This window comes from Belonocnema kinseyi, chromosome 9 (assembly GCF_010883055.1).
Source record: "Belonocnema kinseyi isolate 2016_QV_RU_SX_M_011 chromosome 9, B_treatae_v1, whole genome shotgun sequence".
In the NCBI taxonomy this organism is placed as follows: Eukaryota; Metazoa; Arthropoda; class Insecta; order Hymenoptera; family Cynipidae; genus Belonocnema; species Belonocnema kinseyi.
In genome coordinates, this window is record NC_046665.1 from 2,303,471 (window position 1) to 2,326,845 (window position 23,375).

General features: G+C 29.8%; 1 protein-coding gene across 1 annotated transcript in view; it reads left to right on the forward strand.

Moving 5' to 3' along the window:
* LOC117179645 (DNA ligase 4) overlaps positions 1 to 23,375 on the forward strand; it is a gene marked incomplete at its 3' end in the record, with an annotated part of 228,259 nt that overhangs the window by 77,179 nt on the left and 127,705 nt on the right. Inside the window, exons 2-4 of the mRNA XM_033371650.1 lie at positions 6,986 to 7,143; positions 7,211 to 7,473; positions 16,144 to 16,464. Of these exons, the coding sequence (XP_033227541.1) occupies positions 6,986 to 7,143; positions 7,211 to 7,473; positions 16,144 to 16,464 (742 nt within the window). The remainder of the gene's footprint in view (positions 1 to 6,985; positions 7,144 to 7,210; positions 7,474 to 16,143; positions 16,465 to 23,375) is intronic.

The following is a 23,375-nucleotide window of genomic DNA, read 5'->3' on the forward strand; positions in this document are numbered from 1 at the left end:
CTGCTTACATTGTTTCTCAAAATTACATTCTGAAAAAGCAGGATCAAAATGATTTCAACGGATTGAAATCTGAAATGAAAAAAATTCTCCATAAAAAAAAATAAAAAATGTAAAAAAAATATATAAAATTCCTTTAAAAAAAAGATACTATCGATATTCGTCGACCTCCACGTTGATGATAGTTGGGCAACGTAAATTTTGTTTGCGGCAGACGGACGATAGATATTCGTGAATCATTTTACTCTTACACGATGCTTAGAACTATGAAAATTTTTTCTTGAAAAACTATGCGCTTTTCGGAAAATTTGTCAAGAATAAAAAGTTCTTGTATTCAGCCGAGGAATACGCCTGGATTTTTCCGGAGCGTTTTGAGCAAAATTTGGAATTTTCAAAAAATTGTTCATATGCAAAATCCAAAATTTTGCTCAAAACGCTTCGAAAAAATTCAGGCATATTCCTTGGCTGATTACAAGAACTTTTTATTCTTGTTAATTTTTCCGAAAAGCGCATCGTTTATTGTAAAAAAATTCATGAATGTTTTCACAAAAATTTTGCCATTAAGACGCCATTTTGAAAATACTGAAACGAAAAACCGATCTTTGAACCATGGATTCTTAAAGTTTAGACATTTATTCCACCGGTTAGTGAGATTCCAGGTTAATTACAGAATCGAAAAGCTTTGGAAAATGGTTCACAAAAAAAAAATGGGCATGAAAAATCACGTTTTTTTTTGTTGAAACTGCATTTTGGGATAATAAAGAAATTTTTTGAGGAATTTCATTGGCACCGTCGGAAAGAGGAGATCTTAAGCAATAAAAATATATGTGTCTCAATTTTTTCTAGTGTCGAATAGTTTTAGATCTTGGCCCTTGAAAAGCAGTGTACCGGTAGTGGCGTTTTGGCCGTTTAAGGGTTAATGCCTTCAAGCAGGAGGATATCCAAGTAATTTTCTCATCCATACGCCATCCTAAAGGAAATCATTGAGATCCAGACAATCCCCACGACTCATTATGATAAACTCATTAAATTAAAAGAATATGACCTTGTGCGCATGAAACTGCTTAATCAATCCGACAAGGACAATAAAAAAATCGCCAAGTTCATGCAAATTTATGAAGGCCCTTTTAAAATTAAATCGGTCGTTTATTCAGGAACATTTATTCTACAGGAACCTGTACACCTTGAGGATAAGACACATTATCATGCTCAAGACTTACAACTCTACATATGTGAAGGAGGAAGAAGCTAGCGCTTTAACCAAGGTCTGAACCGAAGATTCAAATTTTGATCACTGAGTTCTAAAACGTGTTGGATTTAAGCCTAATAGCTCCGTATATTCATTCTCGTACCTAACCGGAAATAGGAAAAACATAGGCATATATAAACACACACACATGTATATATTCTAAAAAGAGGTTATATTATAGAAGTACAAAAAAATCTTTTCCTTTTAATTTGTTAGTAAAACTCTGCAGTGCCAACCCCATAAAAAAAGCAAAAAGGAGAACGTATACACGATACATATATAAAAGAACAAGAAAAAAAGGAAATAAAAGAATATTTTATATATACAGTTATATTAATAGATATAAGTCCAGATACACGTGTATATAAGATAAGAAGCTGTTAGACACCGGAGTTGATTTACTCAAGTATTTGAAGGACAGAACCCTCCTTTTGTTTAAGAAATTTATACGCATAGTTTCCATCGCATGCATAATAATGAGATTATCTTCCTCACACCGAATTGCACTTATTTATTGCATTTATCGCATTTATTGCATTTATCGCTCCTTTCTTCACTTAATTTTTTTTTACCTCGTCTTTAAGTTTAGCTACACAACACACTATGGCTACTTCCAATCGACCTACTGCTAAGAAGTTCGTAATAATAACGTGCCAGGCACTCAAACCGGAGGTGATGCGCTTAGAAAGGATGTATGCATGCAAGCGGATGAATATCCTCGATTTTGTTATTGTGAAAACGTCGCAATTGAGATGTATGAAAAAGGCAAGATGAACGTGGTAGATCAGGAAATACAGCTATCATGGGGCGAAGCGCGCCTGGACTCACCAAGGGACACCCCAATAAATAAACCCTTCCGAAAGGCTAGGACAATTTTAGCAATCTTTACCGTAACCATCCCCATAAAAAAGGTATATCGTAACCTCAACCCCGAACACCTTTTACCAAAAAGATGCTACTACCCAATTCTCTGATGATTCTGCACATAAAATAATCCAGAACCTTAACTCTCTTTTTAATGTTCCATCCTCATCAAAAAGAGACTTCGTCATAATCCACAAATTTATTCACCACAGAAAAAGACTCCATCAAATTCTGTAAACATTGCCGCGTTAGAGTAGAGGCTAAATAAATAAGTGACAACTTTTGGTGTGGCTCAAGTAACTAGGTGACGTGTGGTACTTCTTGCTCCTTTTTTTAATTGCACTTAACTTGAACCTTTTCGTATTTGAAAATGGTAACGTTTTTCAAACCAGGATTTTTTCCACCCAATATTGAATTAATGTAAAGCTTTCTTTAGGGTTGTTTCGATAACCCCGTGGCCTGTCAGCATTCTTTCCTTATTCAGGAAATAATTTAAATCTTTGTTCATCTATCGTTCCTCGGGAGGAATTTGTTTCTCCTAGAGTTTGTCAGAGGGGCATTGATGAGAACTTTTTCTTTCGAAAACCAACTAAACATTTCAGGAGAAATTCTAAAATAATTCAAGCGAAGGAACATCGAGGCTCCGCCTTTGTGAAACCCAAACATAAAAATATACATTTCATCTGAATTATAGTCTTATAAAAATAATCTTAAAATTATTCGGGATACCTAATATTTGCATAAAGGGAATAAAAGTTACTATATAAATAAGTATGGAACGTTAAAGTCATTGTTTAAACAATTTTCTATTCTATAAATCATAAATGTTTATTATTATAGAAGTACACTGTAAAAAATCTTTGATGACATTTAAAATCTGCTAGTAATTATACGTGCAGTTTATTTTCAAATTACAATATACAACCTTATCAATTTGCGATACTGCAGTACTTATTCGCAATCTAATGTGATTTCACTTCAGGTGATAATGTGGCAATAAAAGTAAGGTTGTTATATTTAAAGTCGACTGTGAAATTACTACATCCGATGACTTACGACCCGTACGTAACTTCACTGTCAACGACGGGAAATTTACGTCCTTCATGTTTTTCTTTAATGGCGGACGCAGGTTGAGAAGGAAAATATTTATTTTTAGAGAATTCTGCTTATTTACTATGTGCCACGCCGATCCAATAATGTTCATCGTCGCAGGATGTAATATTACATTAACTTTTTTACAGTGTAAGATTAGTTAAATATTATTATTCAAAAAGAAGAGTATATATTATTATTTAAAAAGTTCTACTCTAAGTATTCATCAAATTATAAATTATAAATAATGATTGTTTAAACAATCGAAAATTATTTTAAAATAGAATAGCATGCTTTCATGATTTTGGGAAGAAAAATGGTTTGAAAAAAAAATTGTTTAACAAATAGCCAAAAACTTTAAGGAAATAAAAACTTTCAAAGAATTGCAGGGGTAACAAAATTGTTCAAAAGAAGTAACGATTGCTTAAACAGTTGAAAGTTTTTTAAAAATAGAATAATATGTTTTCATGATTTTGGGAAGAAAAAATTGTTTAAAGAAATAAAAATGGTTAAAAAGGACCAAATATGTTAAGCAACAAGTCCTAATCTCAGTATTCCTCAAATTTATATAAGGCATCCCGAAAGATAAAAACTTTTCACGATTTGCAGGGGGAACAAAATTGTTCAGCAAAATAATGATTGTTGAAACAATTGAAAATTATTTTTTTTAAATATATTTTTTTATATACGTCAAACAGAGAAAATTGTTTAAACAAATAAAAATTGTTTAAAAAATGGCCGAATATGTGAAGTAAGAAGTTCTACTCCTAGCCATATTGAATGATTTTTCATAGGGATTATTCGCAAAATCCGTCATACCTTTAAGGGTGGGTGGCGGTCTGCCGAAGTATCATTCTCCATGTTAAGATCAATGGAAAAAGTATCACGAAGGGGAGGCGGGAGTCACAGAAGTTCCTGAAAAATGTATCGCGTATTTTGTGAATGGCCCCATAACGTCATGGTTGAGCCATAACCTCAAAAAATGGCGAAAAATCATGCACTGAGGGAAATAAGTTTCAAAATAATGCCAGTTATGCAAATTTTCACTTCAAAAACATGTCGACAACTGTGAAGGATCAACCCTTGCCTGATATCAACTTATTTAACATAACTTTACCCAACAAAACCTGACCTCACCTAACCTGAATTAACAGAAATTTATTGAACTACACGTAAAGCTCTGGAAGCATATTTTCCCAGTAGCAAATGTGTGCTACATCGAATAGGTCAACTCGGGCCTAACCTAGAAATAAATCTAACCTAACCTCACGAAACACAATTAAACTGATTGTGTTGTCCCGTTGTGTTTGCGGTATCGTTTGAATCAGCTTGGGCTTAACCTGCAAAGAGGTCAAACCTATCCTAACCTAAAAAAAACCTGACCTAACAAATTGCCATTGGTTAAATACTTATTACAGAATACTCCTGAGTTTTTTTAAATTTCTGATAACAATTTTTAAACGTGTGAAGCCGAGTAACAAAGTTTCAAAGACAGGTGTCAGTACTTTTGAATCTGACTTTAGTCAGCAAATCAAAATCGCTTCGTAATTTTCACTTACAAGTTCATTTTATTGAAAAATAACTGCAACTCTAAACGATTGATACATGAATACACTTCTATATTGTGTATATACAATAAATCTTTACAGACGGCAAATTTGGCCTTATTGAATCGGCATTTATGACAATACTCACCCCCCCCCCCCCCCCCCCCCCCCAAAAAAAAAACTCAGTACGCTCATCACGCCCCCGATTTAACAAATTCAACTGTAAAAAAATTGCAGTCACTTTCAAAATTACGTGCTAATTCTTCGGTCAGTTTGTTGTAATTTAAGATAAAACTTCGTTCACAACTACTTTCATGTGTCTATTTTGAAATAAAATACTCAATTGCCTAAATTGAAAAATTGACTTTTTCTCCTCGGACTTTGGACTTTTTGCCTGAAGGAGATTTGACCCATGGCTTTATTAAATTTTAAAATAAATTAAACTAGTTAAATGGATTAAAATACAAAAGTTTACCTGGGAATGGAGGTCAGGTCACGATTTCAAACACCAGAGCACCTGTTCAGAGGATTAAGCACATGGATAAGAGTCACGTACGCTCCGGAAAACCTCAAACGGAAAGAGGAAATCCATCTATCATAAAATAATTGAAGTTTTAAATCAAACTGTTATCGGTAGTGTACCGTCACATATCTTTGTTGCTGTTGAGAGTTTAATTTCCAATTTTCTATAGATATTAAAAACTTAATTGAAAAAAATGTTTTAAATTTTCCCGTTTAAAAAAAATCATAAAGTGTTTTGTGTTTTTTAAAGCCATTTTGCCGAACTACCCTTGGTTATGGAGAAATGTTTATTTTACAGCCGTCCGACATACGGTGAAAGTGCATTTTGGGGTTTCTTGGAACATAATGCTGTCGGCTCAGAAATCCGCACTACCCATGGTAGTGCGTTCAAAAAATACTCCTTATCAAGCGTGCTCTGTCTCTTAACACACTGACATAATGTTGTGTAAGCAGCTATCTTCTTAGTGGGAACGCAGTGCTACCGCGGCGTTGATGCAGCGATCACACCACCTTTGAGTTAGGTATAGTGCTAAAGGGGCGAGTAGATTCTTTACCGCTTGTTGGGAACCCTGTAATCCCACAAAAAAGAAAGAAATTGACTCACGTGTCCAGAAATCGATTTTCACAGACAAATTAAGCTGCAGGTTGCAGTTACGGTTTATGATTATGTAAACAATTAAGTACACCAGAAATAAATAGTAGTTAAAATAGTCAGAAATATTTCATAAATATTTCAAAGAATTCATAAGGAATTAAAAAGATTCCAAGAACTTCGAAGATTTAAACACAATTCTTGTAAAACAGATTCAAAGATTTTAAACAATTTCAAAATGTGGTACAGGATCATAAAATATTCCACAAATATTTCAAATATTCCAGTAATTTCCAACGAATACAAAAAATTTTCCAAATATTCCGAAGAAAGCATAAAGATTTTATTAATGTAAAATACTTAAAAAGGGTAAAAAAAGAACAAGAACTTAAAAATTAATATAAATATAATACCTAAAAACAAGTATACCCGATTTCAAAACATGTACAAGATTTCAAACGATTTCAAAATTTTGTAGAAGATTTCACAAAGACTTTAAATATTCCAGTGATTTCAAAGGAATACAAAATATATCAGAAAAATTTCCAAGAATTTCTAATTTCTAAATAATTAATAAATTTATAATTATTTAATAGTTATTTTATAAATTTGTTTAACTCTCTGCTTTTTTGGAATTGATTCAGCTAATTTTAGTTATGATTAAAAGGTTAATTTAAATATATTTTGTAGAAGGATAGGTTGGAAAGCAGTTTGAGCTGAACCTCTGCCTTTTATGTCCCAACTTTTAAGAGATTTTATAAAGGGTACAATACCAGATTACGAAGATTTTAAAGTCATTTTTAAGATATGAAACGATTACATATTTTTCAAAAGACTTCAAAAGATGTCACAAATATTCCAAAGATTTTATATAACTTTCATAAACGGAGCGTTATTGTTGCCACGCTATCACGTGGGCGAGCAGCTCACCCAAAATTTCTTCAGTGGTGTTTGAAAACACCAGATTCCATGTTCGCAAACTGATCGCTTACAAATATTAGGTTTTTTAATGAAAAATGATTTTCCAGGGACCTGTTAGATCCTAGTACTAAGCTAGCAGAAAACGAAGGAGCGAGATATATCATCCAATTTTTATAATTTATAAACTAATCAAATTTGCAGGATATTTCTTTGTACCCAATCTTGCGACTCTTATTACCTGAGTTTGAAAGAGATCGCGGACCACATCATTTAAAAGAGAAATTGCTAACGTGTTTATACAGCCGAATATTTTGTCTGGAGAAGAAGACTTTATATCGTCGAAACCAACAAAAATACAGGTCAGAAAATAGAAACAAAAATATTCTCAAAATTTGTCTTTGTACCATAAATTTTTATTCTTTACAGAACTGAATATGATCGAGAAGACTTTTCTGATCGTGTATACATCGCCGTACAAAATCAGCTTAAAAAAAACAACAGTTCATTATCAGCTGAAGGAATTAATGATTTTCTTGATAGCATTGCAAACAAGAACATTTCAACTCAAAACAAAGATGCAATGTTTCTGACAATAGCAAAGAAGCTCAGTCCTTTGGAATTTAAGTGGCTAACTAAAATTATACTTAAAGATTTACAACTTGGCATCGGAAAAAAAAAAATCTTTGAAGGTTAGTTTTGACTCTTTTCTGCATATTATATTACTAACTAAAAAACTTCTACAGGTTAAGCACTTAGGCTTCTTTTTAGGCTGCTCGTTACGAACATTTGGTCCAACATGGCGAAGTCAAGAATTAAACAAACATTTCCTTAAAAATAAGTAAAAAAGAGAACTTTAGGATCTAAATTAATATTCTACTTTTACGTCTAGAAATCATAAAGTTTATAGTTACATAAGGAAAACTTCTATTTATTCTGATATCGTCCACACTATTTGATTAAAATTGAAGTTAGATGACATTTCGGAATCGGCTCGATTCCTTTACCAGATTTACCTACTGATAATGTATAATCGTTAAAAAGATTTCAAGTCATGCTTGAAAGAACAGTTAAAATGTTTTTGGAAGTGTATTGAAGTGCCTAGTTTTAGGTTAAGGATTATAATAAAAATTATTTGCTGAAAGAACGCTATACAATTTTAAACTAATAATTCTGACCAATACTTAAAAAGTAGTTGTTCATTTTTGGAACTTTACATAATTAGAATAATACACGGATTTTCGAGTGTATGTGAAGCGAGCCTGACGTTTATCAGTGGACTAAGAATCACGAAAAGTGGTCCGAATTAGATTTATCGTCACATTTGTCTGAATAAACTTGGTATACGGATGTTCTTTGGATCTTTGATTCCGTACGAATAATTTATTTTCGCTATATTGGATCCGACATTTTGAATTTGTAAAGACCAACGTCAAATTTAAATCCAGCGGCCCCAAAAACCCTAGCATACTCAAACACAATTAAATCGGACATATGGTATATGCCATGATGCAAAAATGGCCTGACTTTTTTTGCCCATGTCACTGACAAAAATAGGGTTAAACTGACGTAATGGTAATGCTATTAAGAAAATTTGAATTAATGCTATTTAATGTGGCAAAATGCGAAGCATGCTGAACAAATTGAATGCAAGTATGAAGCGTATATGCTTTAAAATGGTCGTAAACAGAACAAAAATTGTGGTGTTCAAAAGAAAGAGTGAGAGAACACAATATGCAACATTGAAGCCTTGAAAATTTAAATATTTTTAATTATTGTATTGGCACTCTAAATTGAGCAAGGTCTGAGTGAATTATTAAAAAATACAAATTTGCACCTAAACTATTTTCGATACTTCTTTAATTCCAGGCATTTTAGAATTACCTTTAAAAGTGTATTTTTAATTTAAATAAGAACCTACATAGAATTTCTTATTGTTTCCTCATCCGATCTCACTTTAGAAGTAGAAGCTAAAATTAATTTATCGCATAGGTAAATTAAATTCCCCCTTAAGAGGGCTGGGGGCACCCGTGGGAATTCTGAGTTGAGTGCGCCAGAGAGACAGAAATATGATAAGCACGCCCCAAAGGGTGGAGCTTCTGAGTGAAAAAAAATTTCGACAGCTAATCATAGTTCGAATATTTTCAGGAAAAAAGATACATAGTAAAAAAAAAGTGTGAAAAAAGTTGCCTGCTAGAAAGTAATAATCAGGGGACCGTCAGCCAGGTTTAGGCACTGTCTGGAAACCGGTACCCTTGCAGCAGGTGGTAGTTTGTCGAGCATTTCATTGGGATAATTTCGAAATACACTTTATAACCAATGAAAACTTTAACTCAAATTTTTCAAAATACTAGAGAAACGTGTTTTTTGTTGCAATCTTACTCTTTAGCTTTGAAATTATACTTACAGAGCCAGAAATTAGTCTTATAAGAAGCAAGATTACTTAGATCAAGCATGTTTTTAATATTGTAAATTATCATTGCAAGTTTACACATATCTCTTCTACCTTATTTTTTACGCATCCAGGCATACAAAACAGTTCATCATTATTAACAATGTTTTTACAAAAAAAAAGTCGCAATAAGTCGAAATAAAGTTTGAAATGTTGAAAAAGCTTTATTTGAATTTTCATCTAATCGAAACATTTCATTGGAATAATTTCAAAATAGACTTTATAACCAATCAAAATTTTGACTCAAATTTCTCAAAATACGCTAGAGTGTCACGAATAGAACTCAAAAAGAAATTTGTTAATTCGTTCATGAACGAATTAATTACGATGACTTGAATGTGAAAAAACATGTTTTTTTCAATAAAAAAGTCAGTTTTTATTTATTTACTGGATAACTTGCAACCCGAGAGAAAAACTGTGAATGGAGTCTCAAGTTCATTTTTCAAGAGCTATCTTACTATATATTTAGTTTTTTCAAATTTCGAATTTCGCTCTTGATACCTGATGTCACAGCGTGGACAATACTTTTACTCGTTCTCGAGAGCCCGTCGCCTTCTTGTCCAGAACTCCTCAATTATAATTGCTTTATTTAAAGAATTATGTACAATATATTTCATTTATTTTATATTGAAAATTATATCCATTAAAAATTATATCAACAAGTATCCCCTCACGCATTAACCCCCATCCCAAAAAGGAGGGGGCTTATGTACAAACAATTAGCCCATCAGCGAATTCCTATAAAAATATCTTCCTGCTGTAATAACATCATCATTTTTTCCGCCTAAAACCTTAGTTTTAGCAAATCAAAAACGTTAAAAAAACAATTAAAATTGACAATATTTGAACGCTTGAAACATCATGAAAAAATTTGTTTAGAGGAAAAAAACAGCTTTTTTCTTTGGTTCAAGCTGAAGGAATTTCAGGTTCGACGTATTCAACTTTTTTCAAAATGTATGCATAGAACTCAATCTAAAAAACATGTTTTTTTAGCCATTTTAAAAAATTCTAAATTGAGCGAAGAATTGTTTTTTAATTTGTAATTTTTTACTATTATTCAATAGCAAAAAATTTACATAAAAAAAATTCCTCATAATTTTCGAAGCTATAGGGAAATAGGCAATAAGGTAAATCAGGGCTCACCAGAAGGCAGCTACTGACTGCATTGGCTGCCAGTGGCAGCCAAGAGACTAGGTCAAACTGGCCCTAATAAATCTGGTCGTTCGACTAGTTTCTAGCCCTTCACGGTCATTATAGAGTAGATTTAAAAATAAAGAAGAACGGATTTTGGCGGCTGTCGTTTTTCTTTATTCTTTATGAATTTTAATAAAAAACTCTCCAAATCTTTCCACGTTTTGAAAGTTTTAATTCGAGGTTTAGTTTGCAGACAAATTTGATTCACTTTGTACATTAAAAATGAAATTGGAAATGAATTGCATTGTGAATTCAAGTACAAAAGTTCAGACCTCCCGGCGTGAATGACGGCGAGACGTAATTTACCGTGACCGTAACCCTTCGATGGATTCCTGGAAAACGAAGACAAAAAGGACAGAAAAACTTGGTGGCAGTCATACACTTGTCGTGGCAGTCAGCACCTGCTTGAAGTGGCGAGCCCTCGGGTAAATTATTATCATTTCAAGTTTGAAAGTAAGTTGTAACATCCAATTGGGACAGATTCTTCTTTCAAATGTTTTTAAAATTCACGTTAAAAAAATAGTCACATTTTTCCGAGTCTTAAAAAATTACCGGTCATTTGCCTGTTTCTAAGCTCAGTGGCTATCCTAAAGTAGGTATTACAGAAAGGGGTCAAGGAAGGATTTTCTAGTTATAAAGAGTTATAAAGAGCACATACATTTTTTTGGTGTACATGTACCGTATACATTTTTTTATGAAGATTAGATGAAATTTCAAATAGAGCATTTACAACATTTCAAACTTTATTTCGACTTTTTGCGACTATTTTATGTAAAAAAAACTCGTAATAATTATAACTTATGTGTATGCCTCAATTCGTGTCAAGAAATAGTGTAGAAGGGATATGCGTAACATTGCAATGATAATTGATAATAATAAAAACATGTTTAGTCTAAGTAACCCTGCTTTTTACACGACTAATGTCCGGACCTGTCATTATTATTTCACAATTAGAGAGTAAGATTGCAATAGAAAACACTTTTTTGTAGTATTTTGAGAAATTTGAGGAATTAATTCACGGCTCGTAATGATTATTTCACAAATTTATACAGTCATAAACATCTATTGAATTTTCATCTACAAGTGTATGTACCTATGTAAACAACTTTTCTGAAATAAATATGAAAAAACAGAGGTCAAGGAAGTATCTGCATGGAGTAAATTAAAGCAAGTAACTACCAATCTTGACGGAAGTTTCGAAAATGTGCTAAAAATACTTCTCTGACGTTCAACGTATTTGCACGTTTCGTGAAATTCTGAATCGATTGATATATACTTTTAGGAGTCACTTTTTTCATAAAAAATATGGTATTATATTAACAATAACCTGACAACATACTTCTGAAGAATGAATGTATTTAATTGTTATGAAAAAAGTGACTCCTAAAAGTATATATCATTCGATTCAGAATTTTAAGAAACGTGCAAGTCCGTTGAACGTCAGAAAAGTATTTTCAGCAAATTTTTTGTGCACTTAAAATTTCGTTCATTTCAATGGAAAATCAAGAGAAAATTCAAAAATGAACCTAAGAAGGTTTTCTTGGGATTGGTGCCAGATGTTAAACACAGTTAGCGTAGTCATTGTCACCTTCGGGGTTTAGGACCCTGCTGCTGTCCGGGGTGAGGCAAGGGGCATGCAGTGCAGTTAGTACAACACACTGATATATATACACTGGATACGAGATAGCCGTGTATCAGCCAAAGGGAGTTTGAGGCAATTTGAAAGAGGGTTTTGACATTTAACGCCCTCCATGGTCATCCAGAGAAGTTAGTGAAACGAGCGCGAAATTCGAAATGTGTAGTTTATGAGAAACAAAAGAAGGAGCATATTTTATTAGAATATTCATTAGAAGAATATAAATAAAATAAAAAATAAGTATATTATTTTACCATACGTACAGTATATACGTATATTATACAAGAATGAATGAAATTTATGAAAAAAATTCCTCAATGAAAGGAATCAAATGAATGAAAATAATTATGGCGGCACTATTATTTCGTTGAAAGTTCTAGAATTTCAAAAAAATAATTCTTTATGGTTGAAAATCCGTCTCAGGCGGTAGAATGTTAACCTTCTTGATGACTAATTATTCTTTTTTATTTAAAAATTATTTCTTCGGTTAATAATTTACATATGAGATTGAAAATTCCTTTAAAAAATTCAAAATTTTTATTGAAATTTCATCTACTTTGCGAAACATCTGGTTTCTTTTTGGTGGAAAATTAATCTCTTTGGTTGAAAATTAATATCCTTAATGAAAATTGAACAACTTTAAATCGATATTTATATGTTCTACATAAAGTTTTATTTTTTTTCGTTGGACATTTATTGTAGGTTAGGATTATAGTAGATGGGGAATTTCTTTAGAAATTCAAATATTTGGTTTAAATTTCATGTATTTTGGGAAAAATCTTTCTTTCTAGGTGCGAAAAATTAATCTCTGCGCCGGAAAATAAGTTTTTGTACGAAAATTCATTTTCTTAACCGAAAATTCATTTTTAGAACTGAAAATGTAACTATTTAAATTTAAATGTAAATATTTCGATAATAACTTCTTCTTGGTTAAAAATTTATTTTATTTCTATTTTCACTATTCTAAGGTTTTGAGAAGTATTCGTTGAGTTAAAATTGTTACGATATAGAGGTGATTTGCAGAAGAGGTGGGTGAAATATAATAAGAATCAATTCACGTTAATATTTTAGTACATTTATTACTCTTCTGACATAAAATGTATGAAATAAAATAAACATGCATTATACATGCATAATAAAATGAAATAAAATTCATACGCATATTGAAGTAATTTTATTAGTTCGGTTACAATTTGCAAAAAGCATACGGATATATTGAACCTTTGGCGTAATACAAAAATGTATATACAATTCCTGAGAATTATATTTTAAGTCCATCATTGTAACGAATTGGTTAAAAATGTAATTCACTGGTTTAAAAGTGAGCAATTTTATTAAGAACTTATCCTTTTCGTTTAAAACTTGCAGGCTTTTATAGAAAATTGACTAATGGTTTAAAATGTTTATTTCCCTGCTGAAATTTCAACTGAATTTTGTTTTTGTTATTGAAATTTAAATACTTTTTATTCTAATTTTTATTCTCCCTTTCAAAATTCATCTACTTTTAGTATAAATTTCATTCAGCCTGCAAGTTTCAAACAAAAAAGATAAGTTTTTAATAAAATCGTACACTTTTGAGCCAGTAAATTGCATTTAAATCCAACAAACATGAAAAATTTATTAAAAAGAGATGAATTTTCAAAGGGAAAATAAAAATTAGAATAGACAGTATTTAAATTTCAATAACAAAACAAATTTCAGTTGAAATTTCAACAGGGAACTAAAAATTGTAAACCATTAGTCAGTTTTCTATAAAAGTCTGAAAGTTATGAACAAAAAGGAAAAGTTCGTAATAAAGTTGTGTACTTTTGAACGACTAAATTGCCTTTTAATCCAATCCGTTATAATGATGGACTTGAAATATAATGCTCAGAAATTGTATATAAATTTTTGTGTTAGGCCACATGTTCAATATATCCTTATTCTTTCTGCAAATTGTGACAGAACTAATAAAATTACTTCAATGTTCGTATGAATTTTACTTCATTTTATAATGTATGTATAATGCATGTTTATTTTATTTTATACATTGTATGTCAGAAGAGTAATAAATGTACAAAAATATTAATGTGAATTGATTCTTATTATATTTCACCCACATATTCTGCAAATCACCTCTATATCGTAAACATTTAAAATCAGTGAATACTTCTCAAAACCTTAGAATAGTGAATATAGGAGTAAAATAAAATTTTAAACAAGAAGAAGTTATTATCGAAATATTTTGTCATGGCAAATTACGTGAAAATTTTTTTAATTTAACTAAAAAATTACTGTAAAAAATAAATATTTTCAATAAAAATTGGAATAGTTACATTTTCAGTTCTAAAAATGAATTTTCGGTCAAGAAAATGAATTTTTATATAAAAACTTATTTTCTGCCCAAGAGATTAATGTTTTGCACCAAGAAACAAAGATTTTTCACAAAATACATAAAACGCCAACCAAATATTTGAATTTCTAAAGAAATTCTCTATCTACTATAAATCTAACCCACAATCAATGCCCATCGAAAAAAATGAAATTTTATGTAGAACATATAAATATTAATTTAAAGTTATTCAATTTTCATTAAGGAAATTAATTTTCAACCAAAAACTTCATATTTAAATTATTAACCGAGGAAATGAATTTCAAATAAAAAACAAGAATTTGTTATCAAAAAGGTTAATAATCTACCGTCTAAGACGAATTTTCACAAAAAAAAAAATTATTTTAACTGTTACATTTTCAACGAAATAATAGTCCCACCATAATTCTTTCCATTCATTTGATTCCTTTCATCCAGGCATTTTTTCATAAATTTCATTCATTTTAATATACTATACGGATATGCTGTACAGATGGTAAAAGAATATACTTATTTTTTATTTTAATAATATTCTTTTAATGAATGTTATAATAAAATATGCTCCTTCTTTTGTTTCTCATAAAGTACACATTTCGAATTTCGCGCTCGTTTCACTTCTCTGGACGACCATGGAGGGCGCTAAATGTCAAAACCCTCTTTCAATTTGCCTCAAGCCATGTCGTATCCAGTGTATATTTCTATATATATCAGTGGTACAACAGCGTGGGCGTGCCTAAAGATCTCCGTAATATTTGGCCGCTAGGATCGGTAGTTACTGACCTTATATTTACTCCAAGCAGACACTTCGTTAAACTCTGTTTTTTATATTTATTCAAGAAAAATTGTTTAGATAGGTACATACACTTGTAGATGAAAAGTCAAAAGATGTTATTAATATTGTAAATTTGTGAAATAATCATTAAGAGCCGAAAAATTAGTCTTAAAAAGTAGGGTAATTTTGACTAAGCTTATTGTTAATTTAGGGAATGTTTATTGCAATTTCAAAACACTATAGACATAAAGCATTCTTTTCTGAATGCATAAATACCATATAAGTCATATTCTTCATTGTACTTTCGAAGAAAATAGAGTACAACGATGACCTTACAAAAGCTCATGTCCCGAGCCCTCTTAAATAAGTCTCTTGGCTTTTCACATAGGAACTTGGAAATTATTATATACATTTTGCACTTTATTACAATGATAAAAAATTTTGAGTTTAGATTTATAAGAATATTTTTTCACACACAAAAACTTTGTTATTATGTTCTTTTTTATCATTTTAATGCATTGTTGAAGTATCTAGCACGGCTGGTTAGTGTGCTCAAGAACTTGATGTATATTGACCCCAGATTCGTATTCAGCACGAGAAAATCGTTTGTAAACTTGAAATCGAATTGAAATCCAAAATCAAAAAATTTCTTCTCACTTCTAACCATACGAAGGAAAATTGTATACTAAATATTTTAATTATTTATAATGAATACTTAATTAAATTTTTATTTACAGGGTTCTTCTTAATGTCCGTCAAACATTTTAAGTTAATTTTAAAATGAACATCTATTACAGTTTAAACTTTTCTGGCTCCCTACGGGTACCTTTGCCTATGTTAAGTTCTGAGGCTTGTAGGTTAGGAAAAAAATATAAGATGAAACACCTAATTTAAACATGAGGTAAAGTATCATGAGGGAACATAAGAACCCACTTTTTTTAAATTTTATATGTTACAGCTTTGCATCCGAACGCCGAAGAGTTATTTGATGTGACGTCAAATCTTCATGAGGTTTGCAATAGGTTGAATGTTTGCGGCAGTCTAGAAAAACCAAGAATTAGGATATTTTTTTACGTTAAGCCTATGCTTTTGGAGCGTTTAAAAATTGAAGAAGTGGAAAACTTGTTTCAGGATCCATCGCTAGAATATTTTGTGCAAATAAAATACGATGGAGAGCGATCTCAAATTCACATGGAAGATGGAAAATACAAATATTTCACAAGAAATGGCTACGACAGACATACATACAATGCAGGATTTGGAGAAAGTTGTACTTCAGGTAAATGTTCAACATTATATAGTTTTTAGCTGTGAAACTGAACCCAATAGTAATGATGTCTAAAATTTCAAAATTCAAAATGTTTGATGCTCATGAATCACCACGGGGAGTTAATTTTTTGTAGTTCAATACAAACAAATTTTCTTTTTGGCTTACCTTAAAGCACAAATTTTGCATGATAGTAAATTCAGTAGAATAGTAACCGGGATGAAGGGCCTAATGGCAAAAATCGCTAAGAAATTAGTTTTGAATCCTTAATATAAAATCTCTAAACGATATTGTCGATTTCGATTGTCACAATACTCGATTTTCATTGCTATATGCGTGACACACGAGGTGTCAGTGTGTTAGACAGCGTTGGAAAATATGGAAAAATTGTCACGATTACTCGTTCTTTGATACTACATACGCGCGAAAGAGGCATCCGTGGAATTAGAGTAGTTAGACAGTAATGGAAAGTTACACGTGTTTTCTTGAAGTTAATGATCCCAACGGAGCTGCCTTGATCTGCGCTTGCTTGGATTTAAGTGACGTTCATTGGCTACGGTGTGCGCCTGCACTTGATTTTTAAATCCGTACGCGAACTACTATCGGCGAGAAAATTCGAGTCCTCTGGCTTTGACGTTTAATAAGTATGTGAAAAAAATGGTAGGTTAATGAAAAAGGTATCATTTTAAAGGTGCAAATGTTATACGTTAATGAGCCGAAAAGTAATATTGCAAAAAATTGTTTGTAGCTTACAGATCTGAAATTCTGATGGAAAGTAAGGAAATTTGATAGCTTTTAAAAACAGTGAACTTTGAAGCATAGTTTTTTAATGCAAAAATAATAGGAAAAATCTGAAAAAATTCTTGGTGGTACATTAAACTTTTCCGAACAGGTTGCCGTCGAAAAATTAGCAAAATATAAATAATTGTTCGTTTTTTGTGAATAAATATGCAACCCCACTATCTTCAGTCCTAATGAAGATAATGAAGTGATTTAAATTGGAGGTAGTTAGTTGAAATATCTGTAATAATTTACAATTTTAAGGAAGTATGTGGTTCTTGTTGTCTTCGTGCAAATTGCGATATTTGAAGTCAGTTTTTTTATCTAGGAAAGAAAGTGCGAGAGCTTAGCGTGATGCCGTTTTTTCAGGGGAACGTCCTCGGCCCGACCTACCCAACTTGTGCCTCCGAGCCTCACCCTGGCCTTTAAACCTTTTCCCTGTGTTAAGGAAAACCGAGGCCGATCCCCTGAAAAAACGGTACCACGCTGGGCTCTCGCACTTGCTTTCATATATAAAAACTGACTTCAAATACCGCAATTTGTACGAAGACAACAAGAAGCACATACTTCCTTCAAATTGTAAATTATTACAGATAGTTCAACTAACTACCTCCAATTTAAATCACTTCATTACCTTCATTAGAACTGAAGATAGTGCGGTGGCATATTTATTCACAAAAAACGAACAATTATTTATATTTTACAAATTTTTTGACAGCAATCTGTTCAAAAATGTGTAATGTACCACCATGAATTTTTTCAGATTTTTCCTATTATTTTTTATATAAAAAACTGCTTCAAAGTTCATTGTTTTTAAAAGCTATCAAATTTCCTCATTTTTCATCGTATTTAAGAATCTGTAAGCTAGAAATAATTTTTTGGAATATTACTTTTCGGCTCATTAACGTACAGCATTTGCACCTTTAAAATGATACCTCTTTCATTAACCTACCATTTTTTCTTCACATACTTATTCAACGTCAAAGCCAGAGGACTCGAATTTTCTCGCCGATAGTAGAGCCTATGAGCGCCGCACAGTTCAAGCATGCGCAAGTATTTTTGGATCACTGTTGGAAATAATAATCGAATCAAAATTCAAAGTCAATAATACGAATCAACGCTTTTGCTTTAACACCACCTTGCTACCCGTACCGCCGCAATACAGAGCCTCTGCTTGTTCTTTATGATCGAATTCTTATTTCAATTTAACCCTTTCTGCTTGTTATTTATGATCATATTTTTATTTCAATTTCGGAAAGGACATTTTAAAGTCTTGAGCATTTAAACGAGCTATCTGGAGCATTAAATATATCTATCTGATTGCCTGCGCAGAATTTCTCAGAGCTTCTCAGAGCCTTGAGAATCTTTAGCATATACTCTGAGATTTCTATCGGTAGGGTTAGTATATTTTTAGTTACAAGTTAATGTTTAAGTAATTATTTGTTATTAATATAAACATTAACATTAAGTAATATTCCTTTGAAGCACGGAATTTGTTATAAATTTTGCTATCAAAGTCCATTGCTTGTGTAAAATGCGATAACGTTTTGAGAATTTGAGGTTAGGAATTAATTTTAGAATACAAGAGCGAACTGCTGGTCGCAGAATTACATAATTTTTGCCACTTTAATGTAAATCATCCGTATATCTACAAAAATCTATAAAATATTATTTTTCCTATAATACGTTACGAAAATACACTATAAAAACTTTACGAAAGATAAGCTTTTACTCATTTTTCTTAATATGAAAAAATACCCCGTGTTTGAAATACATTAAAAATTATTGGAATTTTTTTATAGAAATTGTATTGAAATTTGTAAAATTTTTGGTGGAACAACATGAACTATTTTACTCAGGATTCAAATAAAAAATATCTTTTTATGTTTTCATCCTACGTCTTTTTGATAAATTCTTTAACTGCGAGCAGTTCGCTTTTGAATTACAAAATGGAATATTAACCTCAAAATTTAAATAAGTTGCTACCACAAAACAGCTGCGTAAAATATATAGGCTTCCAATGTTTTATATGCTTTTAAGTAATATATGGTTTAAGAAATTTGGGATTGAATGAATTATTTTTATTTTTATGAATGTATCTGTATTCATATCTGCCGACAATTTTACCAAATACTCAATCTTTATTTTACAAAAACACAATTTTGAAAATCTCTAGTAACAGATACATACTATAGGGATACCCGGGCACTTTCATTATCACCCAATGGTTGGCGAGAAATGAGTTTTTAACAAACTAAAAAGAAACTTAAAAAAATAGTTGAATTGTCAACCAAAAAGATGAATTTTCAAGAGAGAAGTTTTATGTTTCTAACAAGCAACACAAATTTTCAACAAAATACGAAAATTTTCAAAAAAAAGTAATTCCATTTTTAACTAAAAAATATCAAGCTTCAATCCAAACTATCAAATTTTAAACAGATTATTTCAAATTTTAGTTGAAATAGATGAACTTGACACCAAATAGTAAAAATTTTAACATAAAAGATGAATTTTCAATCACAAAGATTAATTTTCTATTAAAAATTTTTTCTAAAGAAAAAAATAGAATTCTCAACTAAATTGATTTTCAATGCAAGAACAATATTATAAAAAGTATTTAAAATAAAATATAATTCACTTAAAATCAGGCAGCTTCTACACATTATTTAGCTGAATCTCTCAGCGATTTCAATTTTTGTATAGTAAATTATCCAAGACGGTTTTTCCAATCTAAGAGAAAAAAAAACGAATTAGGACATCTGTGTTAAGAATAATGAAAAACAGACTAATTTTTCACCCATAAAATAATTTTAAATTAAAAAGATGAAGTTTCAATAAAAAATATCAAATTTTAAACAAAAATAAAATAATTCAGTTTTTAGTTTATAAAAGTTAATATTCAATCAAAAAAATGGAATTTTAAACAGATTATTTCAAATTTTAATTAAAACAGATAACTTGACACCAAATACTAAAAGTTTGAACAAAAAAGATGAATTTTCAAACACAAAGATTAATTTTCTATCAAAAAAAATTTTTTTAACAAATAATAGAATTTTCAACTCAATTAATTTGCAATGCAAGACCAATATTATAAAAAGTATTTAAAATAATATAGAATTCACTTAAAATGATTCAGGTTCTATACATTATTTAGCAGAATCTCAGCGATTAAAATTTTATTATAGTAAATTATGCAAGAAGTTTTTGTCCGATCTAAGACACAAAAATCAAATTTGGACATCTATGTTAAGAATAATAAAAAACAGATTAGTTTTTTACCCGTAAAATTATTTCACAACAAAAACAAAACTATTAGTTTTCAACCAACAATGATATAATTAAAATTTCCCATTAATTTTGAACAAACAAAAAAAGTCACGAAAATAGTAAATCCTTAATAAACAAAATAAGATTTTAACAAAGAACAATAATTTTATACCAAAAAGACGAATTTTCAAGTGAAACAATTAATTTTTAATTAAAAATATAATTTTTCATTCTGAAATTGTGCAGTTTAATTTTAAATCCATTTTTAACAAAATAGTTGAACCCTAATCAAAAATATCAGTTTTCAAATAAATAGTAGAGTTTTCAACTGAAAAAGATAAAATTCTAATTAAAAATATAAATATATAATACCAGAAATAAGATAATTCTTGTTTAGTTAAAAAGAATTAATATTTAACAACAAACAATTAAATTTCATCAAATTAATTGAAATTATACTAAAATATATGCATTTGATGAGACAGAGTTGAACTTTCAAGCAAAAAGATGTATTTTCAAGCAAGAAGATTAATTTTATATAAAAAGACGATGTGTGAAACAAATAATTGAAATACCAAAAATGGTATAATCCAATTTTATCTTACATAAATTTATTTTTGACTAATTATAAAGGAACTTTTAAAAAAATAGTTGAATTCTCAATCAAAAAGATGAGTTTTCTAAAAAAGATCAAGGTTCAATCAAAAATATCAAATTTTGAACAAAAATAGAATAATGCATTTTTTAGTTTATAAAAGTTGATATTTAATAAAAAAAATGAAATTTTTTACAGATTATTTCAAATTTTAACTAAAAAAGATGAATTTGACACCAAACAGTAGAAGTTTTAACAAAAAAGATGAATTTTCAATCACACAGATTAATTTTGTATTTAATAAATTTTTAAAAATAATTAACCAAATTTTGTAGAAATTGTTAATGTAAGTTGTTGGTTTTAGGGTCAGGTGAATTGAAACTAATTAAGTTGTTTCAAACGTTTCGGCACACTATGGTGACCTTAATCAGGGAGTTTTATTAAATCTGTGAAAAGTATATAATATCTTGTAGAAACTCAGGTTTGCAATTGGAAGCATTATTTTTTCATTTATATCTTATTTGTGAACTAATACAAAATGAAAATGACTTATTTTTAAATTTAAATTTTGTTTAATTTTATTAAGAACTATTGATAAATCTTGCAGTAATCTTAAAACATTATTTTATTTTAAATTAGTACAATTGATGAGAAAATAATACCAATGTAGTCGGAAAAGTTTTGTTGAATTTGATAATACATAGTTGAAGTTTCAAACACACAGATGAATTTTCAACCAAGAAGATTAATTTTATATAAAAAAGACGATGTTTGAAACAAATAATTGAATTTTCAACACAAAAATATCAATTTGTAATTCAAGATTTCAATGTTTCACCGAAAGTGGGATAGTTACATTTTTAGTTAACCCATTAACGAGCAAAGCTATCAATTTTATAACATGATTTTGATCGCAAAATTTATGGGTATAACAAAACAATAAATAGATCAAAAGTACTGTTCCTTATGTTTTTGGGTGAGCTTAATTCAAATCCGACATCAAAATAAAATATAGCGGTTTTTGCATACAAAAATAGTGAAAAATGTTTGATTTTTTATTTTTATAATTTTTTTCAGATATAAAATGCGTTAATGTCTTAAAATTTCTTTAACTGTCGGTGCACAAATTTCTTAAACTTTAACAGAAAATTTATATATATATGTTTGTTCTTCCAAAATAGCGGACAAAATGCAAAAATGTCCCAAAAACTGTTTTTTTCCGTCATCGTTGTTTTTCTAAAAAATTTGAAAGTTTAAAAAAAAGTTTCATACATTAAAAATGCCTTGAAATTAACCATAGAATACTATGAAATTTGTTTAGATTTTTTAGAAAAATTGTTTGATTTTTCAAAAAATCAAAAATTTAAAATTTGCAAAAAAAAATTTCAAAAATTCTGAAAAAAATTCAAGAATATTCTTTGACTAACTCTAAGATATTTTTATTCTTGGAAAATTTGTACCAGAGCCTATAGATTTTGGGAAATAATTGATCAAACTTCATGCAAATTCTTTTCACGCGAATTCTTTTCGCATGAAGCTTCATTTATGAACTTAATATTCAACGAAAAATGGGATAGTTCAGTTTTAAGTTAAAAAAATAATTTTCAACTAAAAGAAGTGCAATTAAAAAAATTCTGAGTTCTCTACCAAATCAGATTGTAATTAAAAATATCAATAAATTTTAACAAAAAATGGAAAGTTAAATCTTTACTTCAATAAATTAATTTTGAAAAAAAATAATTGTCAGAAAAATCCTAAATCAAGAAGATGAATGTTTAAACAATGAGATGAATTTTTTACTGAAAGAGACGAATTAAAAAAAAAATCGATAAATTTTTAAACAGTTAGTTATATTTTTAACTCAAAAAGATCACACTTTAATCAAAAAAATTAATTTTTTACCAAAAATCTCATAGTTGAATTTTCTGTTAAAAAATGTATTTTTAACAACAAAAAAAGTTTTATAAAAATTATTTCAAAGGAGATCGAATCCATTTAACATTAGGCAGGTTCTGCACTTCAAATCGCTGAATCGATCAGGAAGGGAATTATGTTGTTTTTAGATTAAATTTTAAGAGAACTATTTTTTCGTTATAAAAAAAAAAATTATGTTCAAAAGATTAATTTTTAACCAATAAGATTAATGTTTTACAAAAAACAAATGTTCAACAATTTAGTTGAATTTTTTTCTGTCTTGAATAAAATTTTTTCTTGGTTAAAAACCCATCTCTTTGGGTAGAAACTTGATTTTCTTAGTGAGCATGAACACAATAAAAAC